At 62.2% G+C, this 19,603-nt stretch overlaps 2 protein-coding genes and 1 long non-coding RNA gene across 4 annotated transcripts; 1 reads left to right on the top strand and 2 right to left on the bottom strand.

Moving 5' to 3' along the window:
• Positions 1-828: 828 nt before the first annotated feature.
• On the bottom strand, positions 829-4,716 carry LOC137166021 (HLA class II histocompatibility antigen, DM beta chain-like). Of its 2 annotated transcripts, XM_067567585.1 has the most exons (6): positions 4,335-4,716; positions 3,213-3,494; positions 2,628-2,912; positions 2,244-2,360; positions 1,880-1,915; positions 829-1,633 (listed from the first exon to the last, which is right to left on the bottom strand). In XM_067567585.1, exons 1-6 carry the CDS (start codon positions 4,384-4,386, stop codon positions 1,623-1,625), a joined length of 783 nt encoding a protein of 260 aa, XP_067423686.1. In that variant the 5' UTR covers positions 4,387-4,716; the 3' UTR covers positions 829-1,622. The 2 variants fall into 2 exon arrangements, with proteins under 2 accessions (XP_067423686.1, XP_067423687.1); XM_067567586.1 differs by lacking the exon at positions 1,880-1,915.
• Positions 4,717-6,245: 1,529 nt separating this feature from the next.
• LOC137166025 (class II histocompatibility antigen, M alpha chain-like) lies at positions 6,246-10,023 on the bottom strand. The gene is made up of 5 exons (XM_067567588.1): positions 9,945-10,023; positions 8,070-8,330; positions 7,296-7,577; positions 6,993-7,121; positions 6,246-6,623 (listed from the first exon to the last, which is right to left on the bottom strand). Exons 1-5 carry the CDS (start codon positions 10,021-10,023, stop codon positions 6,619-6,621), a joined length of 756 nt encoding a protein of 251 aa, XP_067423689.1. The 3' UTR covers positions 6,246-6,618.
• A 3,460-nt stretch (positions 10,024-13,483) lies between these two features.
• Positions 13,484-16,478, top strand: LOC137166026 (uncharacterized). Its single transcript, XR_010923535.1, has 2 exons — positions 13,484-13,634; positions 16,246-16,478. It is a non-coding gene; the product is annotated as an uncharacterized lncRNA (long non-coding RNA).
• Positions 16,479-19,603: the final 3,125 nt, after the last annotated feature.

Genomic DNA, 19,603 nt, shown 5'->3' with positions numbered 1-19,603 from the left:
TTCGGAGTCCTGGATTTTTGGGGTGACGTCGCTGCAGGGCCGCCCCAGCGGGAAAATGCAAACACCCCGTTCACACCGCCAGGAGGCCGGCCCGGGGCAGGGGATCTTACCGGGGGCGCTGGCAGCGTGTCTTAGCCTTGGCGGTACCAGGGACCGGCTTGGACTGGCTGTGCCAGGGAGATCTCGGGGACAGGGGCCAGGCCGGGGACTGGTCCTTGAGAAACTCTTCGCTAGTGGCCACGCCACCTGGAGCCCCACAGCCAGAGCGTGCAGGGAGGGGCTGCAAACACACGCTCCTTACTGGGGCTGGGGGGAGCTGAGAGCCCGGACTCCTGGGTTCTCTCCCCGACTCGGGCATGGGGGTCTAGTGGGTCAGAGCAGGGGTGGGGCAGGGAGCCAGGACTCCTGGGTTCGATATCTGGGGGCGGGGGATCTAGTGCTACATTCCTAGCCCCCTCTCCAAATTCCCCCCCCCCCCCGTGTGGGGGGCATGGCAGCTGCCCACAGAGCCGTCCGTACTGCACCAGCGAGGATCTTTATTCAGTGGGGGGGGGGTTTACAGATCACACCAGCCATCCTGTCCATGCACCCCACACGTGCTCGGCCCCCCCCCCCCCGATCGGGCACCCGCTCCCCTGACAGGAGATCTGCTGCCAGGCTGGGGGTGGGGGGCTAAGGGGAGGGTGTGAGAATTTTCTGCCTGCCGGGGGGGGGGTTGGCCCCAGGCTTGGCGGGGGGGGGCGGGGGTGTAATGGGGATCATGTGATGTCTCAGGTGGGTATCCTGGTCTTGGGTGACCCCTGGTGGGGTGAGTGGGATTGTACGGGGGGGAGGGCTAGAAGTCGTGGGGAATCAGGCCCACCCCCTGTGCTGAGGGAGCAGGCGAGGGCAGGGGTCGGATCAGGTTATTATATCCCTGTATTGATCGCTGGTCTGTAGAGGATGGAGGGGGCAGTGTCTGTGGGGGTGGGGGGCTATACTGGGGGTCCTCTATCACTTTATGGGCCCTCGTATACACAGCGGGGGGGCAGTCCTGGGGGGCTCAGGGACTCTGAGTCGGGGGGGGTAGGGATGTGGGGGTCTGTAATCTGGTCTGTATCTCCATCTATGGGCCACAGCATACACAGCCAGGTGTGCAAGGCGTGTGTGTGCGCGTGGTTGGGAGGGGCTGCATAGACTCAGGCTCTGAGTCGGGGAGATGTTGAGAACGGGGGAAGGGGCCTGTATTCAGGTCATTATATCTCTGTATTGGCCCGCTGGTCTATACAGACTAGACAGGCTGATTTGGGGTGGGACTTGAGGTCAGTTATCAGGCCATTGTGTCGTTATTTTGTCCTACGTGATCAGGGACTCTGAGCTGGGGAAGGGGAGGGCTCTATAGCCGTGTATAGGCCCCAGGATATACAGCAGTGGGGGAGGTGCTGGTCCATACGGGCTCCATGGGGGGATCTGGTCCGAGCCGTCCTCGCTGGGGTGCCCAGCTGGTCCTGAGCCACGCCCCTCGGTCACACGGATCCCGACTCCGGGGGTGGGGCGGCGAAGCTGTGGGTGACGGTGAGGATGAGCCAGGGTCCTCCACGGGGCGGGAGGATTGGCGCGGCGGGTCGCGGTGCCCAGGGGCGTTAGGTGCTGCCTGCAGGGTAAACACAGCGAGGGGGGCGTGAGTGAGCCGGACCGGACAGAGAGAGAGAGACAGACGTGGCGGAGCGGCGGACGGACGGATGGAGAGACAGAGACAGCGGGAGAGGCGGATGGAGGGATGGACGGAGGGAGGGGGTCCATGAGGGGACAGACGGATGAAGGGACAGCGGGAGGGGTGTGGGGGCGGGATGGAGGGGGGATGTGGGACAGGACACACAGCCAGACAGACAGCTGTTACCTCCGGGATAGTTGTGCCCTAGGAGGGGAGAATAACCTGGAAAGGGGAAGGAAACAGTTAGTCAGAGGGGACCCTGCCCCCCGCACGTACCCCCGCACGTACCCTGCCCCCCGCACGTACCCTGCCCCCCGCACGTACCCTGCCCAGCCAGCAGGGGCGCTAGGTAGGCACCTCACACACACACACAACACACACACACACACCTGGCTCCCGGGACGCGCACCTCACGTTGTCCCTGGGTGCCCATCTCTTTCAGGAACCCTGGGGACATCCCCCACATTGGGGGATTGGGTTGGGGGCTCGGGACCCTAGGATCGAGGGACATGTGGCCCCCGCCCCCCATGCCAGGCCCCCCACTCCTTACCCGGGGCGGGCGCGCGGTACCAGTAGACCATGCCGGTGATGAGGAAGATCAGGCCCAGGCTCAGCACCACCACGGCCACGCTGACCTTGACCGTCAGCCCTGGGGACAGGCCGGGCCCTGGGGGGCATCAGAGGGGAGTTAAAGGGGCTGGACTGGGGAGCCCCCACAGTCCCCCTGCACCTGCAGCCGGAGCCCTACCCAGACACCCCATCCCCCAGATCCCCTTCACCCCAGGCCCTCACCCCCAGATCCCTGCCCCAGACCACTGACCCCCAGCACCCCTTCTCCTCCCCTGCACCCCCTCCTGCTGCCCCCCAACCACCCTGAACTGCCACTGCATGAGCTCCTCCCCTCCCCCCGGTTCCCTGGCCCGCCCGGACTCACGCCACTCCTCCAGGTAGTCCTGGGGCAGGCTGGGGTGCTGCACGCGGCAGGCGTAGGTGTCCCCGGGCTGGGGGGTGATGAGCAGGGTGACGTGGGTCTGGTAGGTCCAGTCGCCATTGGCCAGCGCCGCCGTCAGGTTGTCCTGCCGGGGGTCCACGAGGCGCCCGTCGTGCCACCAGCTGACCCGCACGGCCGCCGGGTAGAAGCCCCAGACGTGGCAGGTCAGACGCCCGGCGCCCGCGGGGTTCGCCAGGGCGGTGGAGACGATGCGGACGTGAGGGCGCGCTGCCGGCGGGGGGGGGGCAGGGGGTCAGTGTATGGACCGGTTCCTGGTACCCCCACCTGCCCCCCCCACTGGGAACAGACCCACAGGCCCCCCAGCCCCGTATCCCCCCCATCAGCCCCACGGCCCCTCCCAGCCCCGTATCCCCCCATCAACCCCACAGCCCTTCCCAACCCAAGATCCTGCCCCCCATCAGCCCCATGGCCCCTCCCAGCCTGGTATACCCCCCATCTGACCTATGGGCCCCCAGCCTGCTCTCCCTAGCCCAGCCCGGTGCCAGGGGCCCCGCAGCCCCCACTCACTCATCCTTTGCGCCGTCTGGCCCCACAGCCGCTGGCCCTGGCTCTGGCAGGCCTGGCGCCCCCCCGCCATGCGCTGGAGCCAGCCGGGGTCCCGGTTGAGGAAGGTGGTCATGTTCTGGGCCACCTTGTTGAGCAGGCCCATGTCGCAGGCCTCGAAGAGCCGGTCCTGCTCGTTGTAACACACCAACGGGTTCTTGTTGAAGACCAAGGAGAAGCCGAACCAGAGCACGGAGCCGTTGGCCGCCAGGGGGCACTCGCTGGCCAGGTGCATCAGGAACCCGCCTGCGGGTAGCGGGGCGTCAGGAGGGGACTCGGGGCAGGGGCGGGGCGGGCGGGACATGGGGGGCCGGGAATATGGGGACAGGGAGGGTGGGACAGTGGCCATCGGGGGGCAGGAGTGGGGTGACGGAGGGCTGGCTCAGGGAGGGCAGGACGTCGGCGTGATGGGGACAAATGGGACCTGGTTCCACACTAGGCCAGGCCCCAGGGTGTAGACCAGGGAATGTGGGGGTTAAACCCCAACCAGGTGGTTCCTCTGTGACTGCGGAGCCCTGCTTTGGGCGTATGTGCTGGGAATAATGGGGGTTAAACTCCCATCCAGACACAGCCACAGCCCCCTAGGTTATAAACTGGGATTATACCCCTGTCCACACACAGCCATAGCCCCCAGGGTTATAGGCTGGGGTTAAACCCCCATCCACACACACAGACACAGCCCCCCAGGGTTATAGGCTGGGGTTAGACCCCCATCAACACACAGACACAGCCCCCCAAGGTTAGATACTGGGGTATACCCCCATCCACATACAGATACAACCCCCTCGCCCAGGGTTATAGGCTGGGGTTAGACCCCCACCCACACACAGACACAGCCCGCTAGAGATACAGACGAGGGTTACAGCCCATCCACACACAAACGCTGCCCGCTAAGGATTATTCATGGGGGTTAAGCCCTACCCTGACATTTCCAGCATGGTGCTGACCCCTGGGGTGCAGCGCTTGGGAACGTGGTGGTCAGACCCATCGAGGCTGGTCCCTGAAGCAGGGAACCCCAGGGAGGTGTTGAAGGGGGCAGAGACCTATGGCTCCCCCAAGGCCCGTGTGACTGACGGGGGCCCTCACCTGCTGCGTGGTGGCTCAGAGCCAGGGACAGCAGCCACAGCACCAGCTTCATGGCGGCCCCTCTCGGTCCAGGGTAGTTCTGCGCTTCGGGATCCCCGGCTCGGTGCCGGAGGGCAGGTCTCAGCTCGCTGGGTCTCAGCTTCCTAAAGCCAACTTTCCAGCTCCGGGGCTGTGCTGGGGCCGCCCGCCCCGGGGATCCGGCTGGACGATCGCTTGGGATCCTACCCTCCGCTGGCTCTGCTGTGGGATCCCGGCTCCACGGGGGGCGGGGGAGATACACCGGATCCCAGGTGCTCCGGGAGAAGGTCGCTGTGGATGCTGGGCTGCGGATTGCTCTGCTTCGGGATCCCAGGCGCTTCGGGGTGATCCGGTAATGGGGATCCCTGGCGTGATGGGGGGCCCTGGGATCTCAGGGGCTGTTGCAGGAGATCTCTCCCTCGCTGGGATCCCTGAGTCTGTGAGTGGATCCCTGCGTCCCGGGAGCAGAGTTCTCTCTGGGATCCCTGGGGCTGTTGCAGCAGATCTCTCGCTGGGATCCCTGGGCTCTGCAGGGGGATCTCTGGATCCCTGGGTCTGTTGCAGGATCCCCTGGGTCCCGGGAGCAGAGTTCTCTATGGGATCCCTGGATCTGGGGGTGCAGCTCTCTCTGGATCCCTGGATCTGGGGGTGCAGCTCTCTCCCTGGCTCCCGGGCTCCACAGGCAGGGTCCCGGTGTCCCGAGCCCCGCGCCTGGTGCCGGACCCCCTCCCCCCGCCCCGGCCGCACTGGAGCCAATGGCAGCCGGCGCCGCTGCCTGCGTCATCAGTCGCTGGGTGGAGAGGGCTGAGCCCGGAGGCTGAGCGAGAGATGTGTCCTGCGCCGCGCCCAGCCCGCCGCCTATCACCGCAGCCTCGGGGCGGGCCGCGCTCTGTGCTGGGCTGATCTCCCCGGGCCTCCCGTGAATGGGGCTCTGCGAGTGATACCCCGCCCCCGCATTCCAGGTGGGGAAACTGAGGCACGGCGCGGCCATGGGGCACGGTGCCAGACGTGTGGCTGAGGGCTTGGCTATGGGGGTGGGAAGCGTGACGGGGGCGGCGGGGTGGATCCTGGCGGGGGGGGGTTCTGGATAGCTGGGGGAGGGGATCCTGGCAGAGGGGGTAGCTGAGGGGGTGGGGATCCTGGTAGAGGGGGCAGCTGGGGGGGAGGCTGCCGTAGCCAGGACAGGGGTCCCCCCCCCCCCCCCGTGTCTCCCAACCTGGGGATTTCACTTCCCCCGCGGGCCAGACTGGCCCAGGCGTGGCTGAAACCCCCTTTCTGCTGCTTCCCCTATTCTGGGCCCAGCTTCCCCTTGGCCCGGTGTCGGCTGCATTGCAACACCCCCCCCACACATCTCCCCTAGCCCGCCCCCACGCCATGGGGAAGTGGAGCCCGGCACTTCACAGGCCTCTGGCTGGGCCTGGCCCTAGGATCTCCGCGCCTGTCCCGGCTGCAAGGGGACCTGAAACCAGCTGGGCTCAAGGGCGGAGGAAGTGACAGGGCTGGAGACACTTTCACTTCCTCGCTGACGGAGACGCAGGATTGATTAGCCAGAAGGGTCTGGCCGGCTCAGGGGAGGCAGGGAACGGGACATGGGGCCTCGCCCTGCCAGGGGCGCTGGTCCCGATCCAGCCCCAGGGTTGGGGGCACTGGCTGGCTCAGGGGATGGGGAATGGGGTTCTGATCCATGTAATGAATTTGTTGGGTCTCAGCCCAGATCCTAGCGGGGCAGGTGCCCCCGGCATGGGCAGTGACCGGCCCCTTTGCCAGCAGCCTTGGCTGAGGGCTGGACTGGCCACAGCGTGCGAGCTCCCCTCTCACCCCCTCCTGTCCTGCAGGGACCCCGCTGGGGATGTGGGGCATGGGGGGGGGGACAGAGGAGACAGGCAGGACAGCTCCAGAAAATAGGCCTTTATTGGCAGGAGGCAGGATAAGGCACCGATACGCCGAGCAGGGGCGACCCCTCACACGGGCTGGGGGTCGGAGTCTGCTCCTGGGCACGCAGCACTGCTGGTGTTCTGTAGGGGGCAGAGCGCTGCTCCCCTCCCCCCCCAATGGAGATGCTGTCACTGCAGCACAACGCCGGGTTCCCACGGATGTGTCGTGTGTGGTGAGTGCGTCCGGTCTCAGCTCCCAACTGATTGCGGCTGGTCCAGGAGCTGCCTTTCCCACGGTTCCCAAGGGCGGTGGGGGGCTGGAATGGGGGAGAGGCTCAGGGAACGTGGGGCATCTCCTCCTAGTGCTTTAGGCGTTTCCAGCCACTCGGGGTTCACTCTGGGGTTGAAAACACAGAAAAAGGAGATTCAGTGGCTGGGACAGAAGCCAGAATCCTGGCTCCCAGCCCCCTGCTCTCACCCACCAGACCCCACTCCCCTCCTACAGCCAGCGAGAGAACCCAGGAGTCCTGGCTGTCAGCCCCCCTGCTCTCACCCACCAGACCCTCCCATCCCTCCCAGAGCCAGCAAGAGAACCCAGGAGTCCTGGCGGTCAGCCCCCCAGTGCTATCCCCCTAGACTCTCCCACCCCTCCCAGAGCCAGGGAGAGAACTCAGGAGTCCTGGCTCCCAACCCCTCCTCCGCTCGCCATCTCACAGGACCCCCCCCCCCATCTCCAGCTAAGACAGCACCCAGGAGCCGGGCATACCTGTGGTCATGGGCCGGCGGGCTTTGATGAGCAGGACGGTCCCCGTGGCCATGAAGAAGACGCCCAGGGCGATGGCCAGGCCGCACAGCACGGTCTCCAGCAGCTCCGACGGGACCGGGTTCTGGGGCACTAGAGACATGGCGGGTGGGGGGGAGAAAATACAGGGTGAGGCCAGGGCTGTGAGGGAGGTCAGGGGGCTCCCGGCAGCGGGGCAGGTGGTATGGGGAGGGGGGGCGGGGGGAATTGGGTATAAAGGGAATCCAGGTTGGAGGGGCTGGCATCAGGTCCGGGGGGGCTTCTCACCCCAGTAGGCCACGGTGGAGAAGCTGTCCCCGGGCCGCGTGACGGTGCAGGTGTAGACGTCCCCCTCCTGCGGGGTGAACTGCAGGTAGGAGAAGAGCAGGAAGCCCAGGTCGGCGGTGGGGTAGTGGCTGGTGGTGCTGACGCCCTGGCTCACCGGCTCCCCGTGGTGCTGCCAGGACACGGACACCGAGGCCGGGAAGAGGTTGCCCACCTGGCAGATGAGGGTGTTGGGTTCCCCCAGCTCCAGGGGCTGGGCCGTGAACACGTTGGCCATGGGGGTGCCTGCGGGGGAGGAGAGACAGTGAGGGGGGTCTGCGGGGGAAGGGGGCTCAGCGACCATGGGGGATGGAGCACGGGGGGGTATGTGGGGTGGGGGCCGCAAGAGAGAGGGGGCTGGGGCACTGGGAGGCCGCAAGTGCTGGGGGGCCTGGGGAGGGAGGCTGGGGGGCCAGGATACCACAGGAAGGGGTACAGGCACCTGTGCAGGGGGTGCTGTGGGGTCCGGGGAGGGGCAGTATCAGTGATCCCTGGTGCCGGGGGCCCTGGGGAGGGGCAGTATCAGTGAGTGATCCCTGGCGCTGGGGGCCCCGGGGAGGGGCAGTATCAGTGATCCCTGGCGCCGGGGAGCCCCGGGGAGGAGAGTATCAGTGATCCCTGGTGCTGGGGGGCTGCGGGAAGGGCAGTATCAGTGATCCCTGGCGCTGGGGGGCCCCGGGGAGGGGCAGTATCAGTGATCCCTGGTGCTGGGGGGCCGCGGGCGCCGGGGGCCGGTACCTTTGGCCTCAGGCAGGACGCCCTCACACATCTTGCTGAGTATCTGGCGCAGGTGCTGGCACAGCTGGGAGTCGTTGCGGATCTGCCCCACGCTCTCCTGGGCGCCCAGCCAGGGCTGGAAGTCGGGCAGCCGGGGCTCCCAGCGCGCCCCCGGGAAGTCGAACCAGAAGAGCTGGTCCCCGTCGAAGGTGTCGGCCAGGCCCAGCAAGGGGCGGTCCGGCTCGCAGAACAGCACCTGGGACAGCAGGTGGGCCGGGGGTTCTGGGGGGGAGAGAGAGAGAGACTGACCCGTGTCAGCAAGGGGATGCACACGCACGGCCTGAATACACACCCCCTGCACACGCACCCCCTGCACACACAATCCCACCTCTCCCTGCACACACACCCTCTGCACACGCACACCCTGCACACACAATCCCCACACGCACCCCCTGTACACACAACACGCATCCCCTGCACATGCACATGCTGCACACACAACCCCCACACTCTCCCTGCACACACACACCCCCTGCACACATACAGTCACACATGCGCACACAGCCACCCCCCATTTTCTGGGCACACACACATTTCACACACACTCCTCATGCACACACACACTCTACTCACACGACCAGCATATACACACAGTCACACATAGTCTCACACACACACAGAGGCACATCCACATTCCTTACACACACATTGTCCGTTCACACCCACACGACAGTCACTGACACACACCGTCGCCAGTCACACCCAGCCCCCCACCACACAGTGTTCCCATACACACATCCACAGTGACACTATCCCTCACACACAGTATACATTACAACCCGGATGTAAACACACTCTTCCCATACACACACTCACCCTGTACACAGCCACAACCTCCCCTACACAATCCCCATGCACACGCAATTCCCTCTCCCTACATTAAATACCCTATATACACACAAAGTCTGTGTGTACACATAATGACAAAACACACCATGCCCCCAACACTCTATGCCTACACAATCACACACAACCACCCCCAAGCCCACACTTTGCACTCCCGAGTGTACAATCACACACACACACACAAATCTACCCCCCACATCACACTCCCATGTACATGGTTACACACACTGCAACCCCTCACACACTGCAATACCCATGAACACATCTGACACACACCTGCTCCACTGAATAACACTACTACACATCCCATCACTGTGCATACACAATCCCCCACACGTGATACAACACCCCCTACACACAAACACCCCACCCCCTGTACATACCGTCACTGCCCACGCACACACACTGACAGAGCACAGGTAGCTCCCTCACACACACAGTACAACAGACACACACTCACACAACCCTCCCTACACACACACATACACACGCAGACATGGCTAACTCCTGGGGAGCTCTCACTCTCTCACATGCACACAGAGTATAACACACCCTATTTACACACAATCTCCAGGCATGCACAGTTCCACACACACACAACCCCTGACACACACTCACACCCCCCCATACACACACACACACAGTCCCCAGGGGCACACACAGTCAAGCATTCTTGGACACACAATCCCTGTAGGTGCACACAAGCAGACAGTTCCCATATGCGCACACACAATCCCCTTGTGCAATGCACACAATCCCCATGCAAACATGCACTGCCGTGCAATGGTACACACACACACACACCCACACACACTGGCCGTGCAATGGTACACACACACACACACACACACACACTGGCCATGCAATGGTACATGCACACACACACACACATACACTGGCGGTGCAATGGTACACGCACACACACACACACACACACACACACACACACACACACACGGTCTGTGACGCTCGTGGCAGGGCAGCTCCTACCCTCTGTCCTGGCTGCGGCTGCCGCCCCCCACAGCAGCACCAGGGCCAGCAGCTTCCCCCAGCACCCGGGCGCCTCCATCCCTGCCCGGCGGCGCTCTGCTCCCATCCCGGGGCGCGGGGCATCCCCGGCCTGCTGCTGGCCAATCCCAGGGCGCCCCGCCACCTCCTGGCCAATGACTGGGCCCTGCCACCGCGCGTCACCTGTTACCGGGGAGACGCTCCCAGCGGAGGGCCTGGTGGTACTGATGGGCAGCCGGGATACCAAGAGCAGGGGAGACGTGGGAGGGGCGAGGCCAGGAGTGACCCCATCTGGTCTGACTTCTGTTTAGCCCAGACCAGAGCCCTGCTCCGGATTCACTCCTGTATTACAGCCTAGGCCAGAGCCCTGCTCCGGATTCACCCCTAGAACCGGAGCAGATCTCTTCAGGGATGTCCACTCAGCAAAACAAAACCCGTGGCCGTGCAGAGCCGGGGTCTGCAGACTGGGGATTGCTGTTTTCCCTAGGAATTGAAATCACAGGGGCGGGGGCGCTCGAATTCATAGGGCAGTGAGGGGTGAGATCATGAGGGTGAAGGTGGGCCGTATGTTTTCACCATTCGGCGCTAACTCTCGGCCCCGCGTTCTAAACGTGATAAAACACCAGTGAGCAGCGGCCTTGGAACTGATGATGATGGAGTGTTGTTTTAAATCAGGAGGTGAAATGATCAGATCGGCCAACGTGGCCGAAAGCAACGCACCGACGCTGTCGGACCAAATGCAGTGGCAGGAGGCAGCTCCTCTTTGTTCATACTGTTCAGACTGCTCTGCTTGTCCGGGTACAAGCTGTTTATCAGCTCTGTGCGTTGAATCGTGTATTCATGTTTCAGTTTCAATTCAAATTTACAACCAAAAACTCAATGGAATTTTTTTCCAACTAGAAAAGTTTGAAACCAACTAGATCTAGCTAGAAAATGGAGCCTCGTCACTGAATGGGTGGTTTTTACAGAGCGATCCAGGGCACTTGATAAACTGGGCACAGGCAAATGTGTGTTTTAATATGGCCAACTAGAACGTTACACCTCTAGGGACAAAGGATGTAGGCCATATTTACGGGGAAGGGGAGGCTGTGTCCTGGGAAGCAGGGACTCTGAGAAAAGCTTGGGGGTCATGGTGAATAAGCAGCTGAACATGAGCTCCCAGTGCCACACGGTGGCCAAAAGGGCTAATGCAAGCTTGGGTGTCTAGACAGGAATCCTGAGCAGCGACAGGGGGTTATTGTCGCTCTGTTTTTGGCACTGGTGCTGTTATTTGTGTTCAGTTCCAGACGGATGTTGGTAAATCCAGAGAAGAGCCACACGAAAGATTAAAGGTTTGGAAAACCTGCCAGACAGTGCTAGACTCCAAGTGACCGTCAAGTTAGCGTCACAAAGAGAAGGTGATGGGGTGACGTGATCGCAGTCGATAGGTACCTACATGGGGACCAAAAACTTGATAAAATGCAGGACTCTGCAATCTAGCAAAGAGCTAACAAGACCTGTAGCTGGGGATTGAAGGCAGACGAATTCAGACTAGAAAGAAGGGTGCACATTTTTTAACGGAGGGGAATTACCCATGGGAAAACTTCCCAAGGGCTGTTGTGAATTCTTCATCATTGGGAAGGTTTGGATCGAGACAGGATGTCTTTCTAAAAGATTTGCGCTAGTTCAACCAGGAATTAATGGCGGGCAGTCCTATGGCCCGAGTACACAGGAGGCAGCCTTTTCCTAGAGGATCACAGTGGGTCCTTCTGGCTGAGAGTCCATGAATAATTAATCCCAGTTGCATTGTGGGAAATGAAATTCACTCATCACCAAGCACAAGTCTTCCAAAGTCATGAGTCAGTGCCCCCCACCGCCTCCCCAGCCAAGTCCCCACTCACAATAATGACATTTTAAAATAGCAGGTATTGAGATCTTTTATTTCTCTTTTAGATTTGTATTTTGAAACCTTTCTCCACACCAAGAGAGCTAGACACTTAGGGGTTTTTAATGAAAGCTGAGATTCTTACATAACAACATGACTCCAGGAGCTGGGGCTTTAAGAAAACCACCACATATCACAAGACTTGCAATAACATGGTGAGCATTGGCAACAAATGTGTTTTCTCTTGTATTGCCTGGACTTATTTCCTGGGGTACATTTTACCATTTCATGGTGCATTGAATTAGTGACTATTGTTTTGTTTTGTTTCACTTTGCTTTACATGGCCTCAAACGGCATTGCATTATTTCACAGTGCATTATTTCATTCCGCACGACTGTATGTTTCCCATTGCATTATTAGGCCCTGAACCTGTCATAGTCTTCAGTAGCCTTGGTCCCAGCGCTACACCGCCACCGCTGTGCTAAGCAGGGGCTTTTGGCTGGAGTTCCTGTGGCTCTTGATGTTGAGGGGCTTAAACCCCACTGCTGCGAACACTGACCTATGTTTAACTCTAAGCACAAGAGTCCTTGCCCTGGTTACTCGTGTGAGTAAAATCACGTATTTATTTGTCAGCGAGACTAGAACCATTTTAAACGGCTTCTACTTTTGCCTTCCACCATTTCATGCTGTGTTATGTTTTGCTTTGCATTAGCTCACGCTGCATTTGCTCAATTTCCCAGGGCCTCGTGCTGTCTGTGCTTTGCACTAGTGATTAGTGAGCAAACGGATATTTTGCAGCGCACTCCCGCGCGTTGCACTTTTCAGTCAGATAGCGCAGAGCACTGCACACCCACTGCACTATTGGACAGTGGTGGATGGAGTAGGGGCTTAGTTCTCTTTGCATCCCCGCTAGTGTTGTCGTGTGACACACCCTGCGCGCCCGTATTCCCCAGCTGGGCCTGCTCCCCCATTTCTTTGCACACTCGCTCCCGGCAGAGGTTTCCCGTCACAGGCACTGCAGGATTTCACTTGCATTTACTGCCGCATTGCTCACTGCCTTACTCATCTCTGCCCTTGCAGCGACACACGAGGCTGCCCCCCCCCCTTTGCAGCGCGCCCCCCCGCATCACGTTGCCTGCCCCGGGCAGAGCAGCTGCATCGCGGTGTTTGCAACAGCCCACAATGCAGAGGTCACGTGCGGGAGGCACACTGCACCCTCCCAGTCCCCCCCACCCCCGCACCCTGCAGAGAGCAGCGCGGTCCGCGCCTCTTTGTCCTCCCCTCCCCCCACCGCAGCGCGCTCGCGGCCGGCCCCGCCCAGCCCCGCCCAGCCCTTCCCGGGGATGGGGGAGGGGAGAGGCAGCCGGCTGTGCCGCGGGAGCCCAGTGCGCATGCTCCCCGGGCCCCTCCCTGCCCCGCACATGCGCAGTGGGCACCTGGTGCGGCCGCCATGCTGACGTGCCCAAGCAGGAGCCCGGGGGGCTGGGCCGCCCCCCCCATTCGAGCCCCGCTTCTCGGGCCCGGCCGCCGCGCGCCCCCCAGCGACTCTCCAGCAGCGAGCGGGGGCCGCGTCCCCCGAAGGGCGGGGGCGGGCGAGGAGAGCGAGTCGGCGCGTCACGTGAGCGCGGCGGCCAATCAGCGCGGCGGTGACGTCGGTGGCGGCTCCCTCCCTCCGCCCCGGGATGTGCTTGGCCCCCACCCGCGGCGCCGCGGGGATTACGGCCGGGCTCCGCCGGGAGCCGCGGAGATGGCCCCCCGCCACCCCGTTCCCGGGCCGGGGCCTGCCCGTCCGCCCGGCAGCCAATCCGGTGAGTGCTCGCTGTTTGCCCCTTTGGGGGCTGGGGGGAGGGGAGAGCCACGTGGGGTTTGGGCTGTCAGTCAACCGTGTGCCCGCCCTGTGCTGGTCTCTGAGCCAATGAGGGCCGAGGATGGTGGTGATTGACGGGCGCGGAAAGGCTGCGGTGGGCCTCGTGCTAATCGAGGGGTCACGTGGTCTGATAATGCAGTGGAGGCACCCCCATTGTGTGGGGCTGAATAAGGGAGGGGGAGGTAGGGGGTGCACGGTGCTGCACTGAACAACTTGGAGGGGCAATTAGCATAAATTAACATATGTCTTAATAGCTGAGTTAAACGGGGCGGAGGGGCCAGTCTTGAGAGGGGCAGGAGGGAGCGTTGGTGGGGCTCACTGGGGCAGGGGGAGCCTGGGGTGGGGTCAGGCAGGGGGGCAAAGGGGGCTGAGGGACCATGGAGGGGATTGCTAATTGCTATGGGGCAGGGAGAGCCTGGGTTGGGGACAGGCAGGACAAGCGGGTGGGGAGGGATCCCAGGAGGGGGATTACTGGGAGTTGGGAAGCCCATGGGGGCTGGCGAGTAGGGTGTCCCCTTAGCTCAGGGTTGGTGGCGGGGTTCCCAGGGGGGCGGAGCGTTATCTCACGGTGGGATCTGGGTCTCACCCCATCCGGGGAAGGGCCGTGCAGTTACAAGGGAGGGAGCTGGTTTCACCTGGGCCCAGGATGTATTGACCTTGGGCAAAGGGGGATAAGCAGCCCTGGGGGCGACGGACGGGATTTGGTGCCGGTGAAGGGCTGGAGAGCTGGGCCCAACCACAAAAGATCCTAAAAACCAAATATTAGGACAAAGCAGCAGTGTGCAATCACTGAGTGGAGTGTAAACAACCCGGAAAAATGGGGTTCAGCTCTGCCTGGCCCTTGGCAGCTCTTCACTGCTGCAGAGCCAGGGGGATAGTCAGTGGGACTAGCGATGGGGCTAAACACCCCACTTCCCTAGGGTCATCCCCCACATCCGCCTCTAGCCCCGCGGGAGCGATGGCTGCAGTTACGGCAGCAGAGCCGTTCCCGTGATGATATATTGAACTCCTTTCCCGATGCAGATGCAGCAGCAGGCGGCTGGGCCGTAGAAACGCTGTGTCACGGCTGTGGGAGGGGCTCAGAGCCTGCAGCCGGAGGTGGGACAGGACGGCCTCGCACAAGGAGCCTGAGTGACTTCAGGGGCTACGAAATGACTCATGCGCCTTGCTGTCTGCCTCTGGTCCCACCCCGGGGGCATCGCCTGATCCTTGCAGGGGGCTGTGAGGGCCTGGGACCTGCACTAAGATGGCTAGGGCTTTCCGTGTAAAATGGCCGCTGCAGACAGACCCCACGGGTGGGATACACACACCCTCCCCTGTGTGTGGGACTAACCCCCCTTCCCGCATCACTGATCCCCCACACCACCCCTTCCCCTGGGGGGTTCAGCCCTGATCCGAAGCGTGAGCGGGGAATTTCCATCGCACTGGATCAGGGCGGAGGAAATGTGGAGAGACAAGGGGCGGGGGAGGGAGCCAGCCCACGCCTGCAGGAAAAGGGGGTGAAAAACCACCAGACGCCCCCACAAGTCACCCCGTAATCGGTCCCCTTTCCCCGCCCTCCAGAGAGCTTTTGGGGAGATTTTCTGCCTATATTAAAGGGGGCGGAGGGGGTGGAGAAGAGCTCCAAAGATGGCGGCTGCCTGCACCCTTGGAGACAGCCTGACAACGGGGGGGCAGGAGACAGAACAAAAACCAAACCCATTTCTAGGCCAGAAACCATCTTTCCTGGAGAGGGAAGGGGCCGTGTGCTGGTGGGAATCCCTGGTGGCTTCTCTTTGCTAATCACTGTGGTGTGGGGGGCCCTGGAGATGCCCCACGCCTGCCCCCTCTGTGGGGAGCTCTAACCAGTGGGGAGCATCCCTGCTCCGTTGTGTGACGGGTCCTAGGGTGAGGTGGTGCCCGTGTCAGTGAGAATGGCACTATGAGCGTTCACACTGAGGGTGCTCGGCGCCACAGGGGGGTGGGCAGCGGTCCCTGTTTGGGGGGTTTGTGCTCCGGGCACGGGGGCGGTGCTGGCCAGGGTTGGCATTGAGTGTAGGGGAGCTGGGCGGGAGTTTCTGACCCGGGTTTTGGTGACGTGACGTCCCAGGTTTCTCAGGGTGCTGGGTGTGGGGGTGTGGGGAGATGGGGGCCGGTGCTGTTGCCATCTGTGCTGATGGGGAGCTGGGGGGTGTTGGCATTGGGGGGTCTGGATGCCTTTCTGGTGGGATCGATTTCTGTGGGCCCCCGACTGGGGAGTCTGGGGGAGCCGGCGCTGCTGGGTGTGAGCGGAGGGGCTGCACCTAGTGCCAGGGCAGTTCTGGGGGCACCCGGTCGGGAAGGTTTCTGACAGGATTCTGGGTGCCAGCCCCTTGATCGGGTTCCCTGTATCTTGCGCTGTGGGGGAGGATGGGGAATGTCAGTGTCTGCGCCGAGGCGTCCGGCTGGGGGGGACGAGGTTTTGGGGGCATTTTTGTGACGGGGTTTTGGCGCGTTTCGCGCGGCAGTGGGGCACCCCAGGCGCGGTGTGAGGGGAGCAGCGGGCTCATTGTCCGCCCTCTTCTCTGCTGCAGCTCAAAATGGCGCTTCCTCCTCTTCCCCTCCCCCTCCCCCGCGGGGAGCAGAACAACAACATCCAACTGCCAGTTCCAACGGTCGCCCCGCCCCCACGTGACTCGGCAGCCAGTTAGCCAGCAACGAATGGCAGCGCCGGCCAATGGCAGCGCGCGCCACCTGGGCCGGCAGCTCGAGCGCCCTACGAAGGGGCGGGTGGAGGGGGTACGTGACTGACGGTAATGGAGACCCATCAGAACGCGGCGCCTCCCAAGCCTCCGTCAATGAGCTGGCGAAGGGGCAAGCCCGGACGACGGGATGATGTCCAGACTGCCGCCACCCAATCAGAGGCAAGCTGGTGTCTATATAAGGCTGGCCGGGGGCGGGCCGAAAGCGCCATTTCGCTGAAGCGGAGGAAGGAGCTGGTCGAGGCCTGGTCCGCGAAGGGCGGACTCAATCCGGATCCATCCTCCGCCGGGCGGCCCCAGCCCCGCCTCCGTGCTACCGACGGGCTCCCAGGACCCCCCGGCTTCGTAGAGACCCTTGCCTGCGGCCTCGAGGGTGCTTGTAGAACGCCCCCATCCCCCGGCAGGGCAGCCAAGATGGAGCCGGGCCGGTGATCCCAGTACAATCCAGTGCCATCCGCCTCCCGGACGGGGAGCCATCCTTCCGGGGACCGGCCTCTGCGGACAGAGGAGGCTCCGAGGAGCCAACGGGCCCTGGGGTGGGGCGGATCCGCCAGGACTTGGAGCCCGTCGGGGCTCGAAGAGGGGTCCCACCCCGCATCCCCCTCCCTTCAGCCGCCGCCGCCATTTTCTCTGCTTCCATTCATGTAAATCCCGGTGGATGGTGCCGGGGTCCCCGCTTCCTTGGGCTGCTGCGCCCCCACCCCCCGTGCCGGTGCTGCCGCTTGCCTAGCTGGAGCACATCTGTCCGCAGCTGTGCACGGCCCGGCACCCGGCTCGGCTAGCCTGAGCGCCTGCGCCTGGTTCTACTCCGCCGGCGGGGAGGGGAGGGGGGCGTCGGGCTAGTCCCCTCCCCAGCGCCTCCCCCGCTGTCCGCTGTGTGGCCAGCCGCCTGCCCTCGCTCGGTGATGCGCAGCGGCGGGTGCGGCGCGGGCATGTGTCGCTGATCCCGGCCCGTCTGCTCCCGCTCCCGGCAAAGTGGGGGGAGCGGCCGAGGACGCAGGATCTGGAGGCGGAGGCGGACCCTGGAAAGCAGCAGCTGCAGGCATGTTGCAGAATGTGAATCCCCACAACAAGTAGGTACCCGCGCCGCTCCCCGGGGAGCCCGGCCCGGCCCGGCCCGGCCCGGCCCGGCCCGGCCTGGCTGTGGTGTGCACAGGGGAGCCTGGCCGGGCTGCAGGGCGGGTGTGTGGGTACCCGGTGTGCACTGCTGGGGCGCTCTGTGCAGCGCTGTCTTACCAGTGGGGGGCTGGTGTGTCTGCACAGGCCCATCTTATGCATTAGGGGCTTGGTTCATGTGCACAGGGTCGCTTTCCTGCCCTGGGTGAAGGGAGGGACTGGGCCTGTGCCTGGCTTGCATGGGCAGGAGGAGGGGAGGTGTATCTGCTCCCAGTGTCACTGTGTGGAGCAGGAAGGCTTGGATTCAGGAGTCCTTTCTGCTCGTGATGGGGGAGGGTTGGACCCTGCCACGGAAAGGAATTGGGTGCTGTGTGTGTATGCGCTGGTGGGGTTGGAGGTACCCCCTGTTGTGGTGCCTGGTGTTTCTGCAGTGCACTGCTTAAGCAGGGCCCAGCCCCTCTGGTTCAGATACGCACCGTGCCGGCTGATGTCAGGGCATGTGGAGGAGCTACTCAGGTGTGTGGTGATGGTTTGCCTGAGCAGTGCATTAAATGGGGGTGCTGATTGCTGCCCCTGGGGTTCCTGCATTATGTATGTGTTTCCATTCGCACCTTCTGCAAGTGCATTGGGTGACTTGGATTTATTTACGTAGACAAATCCATTTCCATCACACACTATTTATTTGGGGCTCCCTTATTTTTGCACTCCTGGTGCCACAGCTGTCATGGCATGTGTTTGGGTGCCTTTATTTGCCTCTGGCGGGCAGGGTGCTGGATCGGCACCTGCCATGTGTTGCAGTTATGATTGTGCCTGGGTACTCGGAGACCCGCCCCAGTTTAATGTGCTTTTCACATTGCACTGCTATTTCTCTGCCTCAGGAACAGCCCAGTCACTGGGGGTGTTTGGCTGGGGAGCCTGCACTGAGAGCGCTGGGCTGTCCCTGCAGCAGGGTCATTGGAGTCAGGTCTGGGTCATGGCTTGGGGGTGAGTGTTCTGTGCAGTCATGCTTGGGCAGAGGATGGCAGGTGGCAGTGTGTGTGAGTCAGGCATGTCAGTCCTGTGTGCCTGCTCCCACCACTGTTCACTAGCTTGCCCCTTTGGGAGGGAAGGGAGGTTGCACCTAGTCTGTGGAGCTGGGGGGGTGGATTCATGGGCTCACAGATCTTAAGGCAAGAAGGGTTCATTATGAGTCTGTCTGAGCTGCACAATACAGGCAGAGAATGCTCTGTGATCCCTGCATCCCCTTGGGATGGTTTACCCTGCAGCCCATCTCCAAGGGGACCGCCAGGGTGGACCTGACACTGAACCCAATCCAAACACAAGCACATGCAGCCTTGTGGGGTGACTCAAATCCCTTGGCCTTCTCATGTATGGGCTGGGTCTCCTAAGTGGTTTTCCCCTCAGCTCTAGTGACTCCCTCTGCCATTGCGAAGTAAAGGATGGAAGCAGCTAGCTTCCTGCTCTCTCCAGGCAGAGGGTGTGGAGCAGGGTGGTGTGTTGGCTGGAACAGATTGACCCTCTGTCTGTGCCACACCCAGGTAGGGGTGTGTGTGTGTGTGTGAGAGAGAGAGATGGAAAGTGACCCCTCCGGTGACCTGTCATCATTACTCTCCTGGCTAATAGCAGGCACTGAGATGGGCAGGGGAGGGTCCCTGCTCCCTGCCTGGCTTTTATTACATCCTTGGCATTTGAGAGGCAGCCTGGGGTTCCCCCAGATGGCCTCCTGTCCATGGCTGATGTCTGAAAGGATGCTGCTGCTGTGCTAACAGCTACATGGGCCTGACTTGTCAGCTTAGACTGCCCAGGCCTCTGGGCCCCCAGGGAAGGCAGGAATTCTCAGAACTAGTCACCTGACAGAGACCGCTTGCCCTGGATTTGAGTAGTAGTTGCTTATGGTGGGATTTAAGTTGTGATATTCGCTAGGAGTCTCCCAAATGTTATGGGAAACATCTTCTCTCTCCAGGTGACAGCATACAGGCACCTGATGCTGCTTTGCTTTGGCAGAGTTTCACCCACTCATGGCTCGTATGGGCTGGTCCTCCACCTTTTATCAGCCTATACAAAGGCCATGTCT

This window comes from Emydura macquarii, unplaced genomic scaffold (genome assembly GCF_026122565.2).
Source record: "Emydura macquarii macquarii isolate MOO-44397 ecotype Brisbane River unplaced genomic scaffold, CSIRO-AGI_Emac_v2 contig_2777, whole genome shotgun sequence".
Lineage (NCBI taxonomy): Eukaryota > Metazoa > Chordata > Testudines > Chelidae > Emydura > Emydura macquarii.
This window is presented reverse-complemented; position numbering and strand designations above follow the sequence as displayed.

Coding starts and splice junctions, on each gene's coding strand:
- LOC137166025 (XM_067567588.1), bottom strand. CDS start 10,023: ATGGAGGCGCCCGGGTGCTGGGGGAAGCTGCTGGCCCTGGTGCTGCTG. Junction 8,331..9,944: donor AGCCGCAGCCAGGACAGAGG/GTAGGAGCTGCC, acceptor TCTCCCCCCCAG/AACCCCCGGCCCACCTGCTG. Junction 7,578..8,069: donor CGTCCTGCCTGAGGCCAAAG/GTACCGGCCCCC, acceptor CCTCCCCCGCAG/GCACCCCCATGGCCAACGTG.
- LOC137166021 (XM_067567585.1), bottom strand. CDS start 4,386: ATGAAGCTGGTGCTGTGGCTGCTGTCCCTGGCTCTGAGCCACCACGCA. Junction 2,913..3,212: donor CCAGACGGCGCAAAGGATGA/GTGAGTGGGGGC, acceptor CCCCGCCGGCAG/CGCGCCCTCACGTCCGCATC. Junction 1,916..2,243: donor GTACCGCGCGCCCGCCCCGG/GTAAGGAGTGGG, acceptor TCCCCTTTCCAG/GTTATTCTCCCCTCCTAGGG.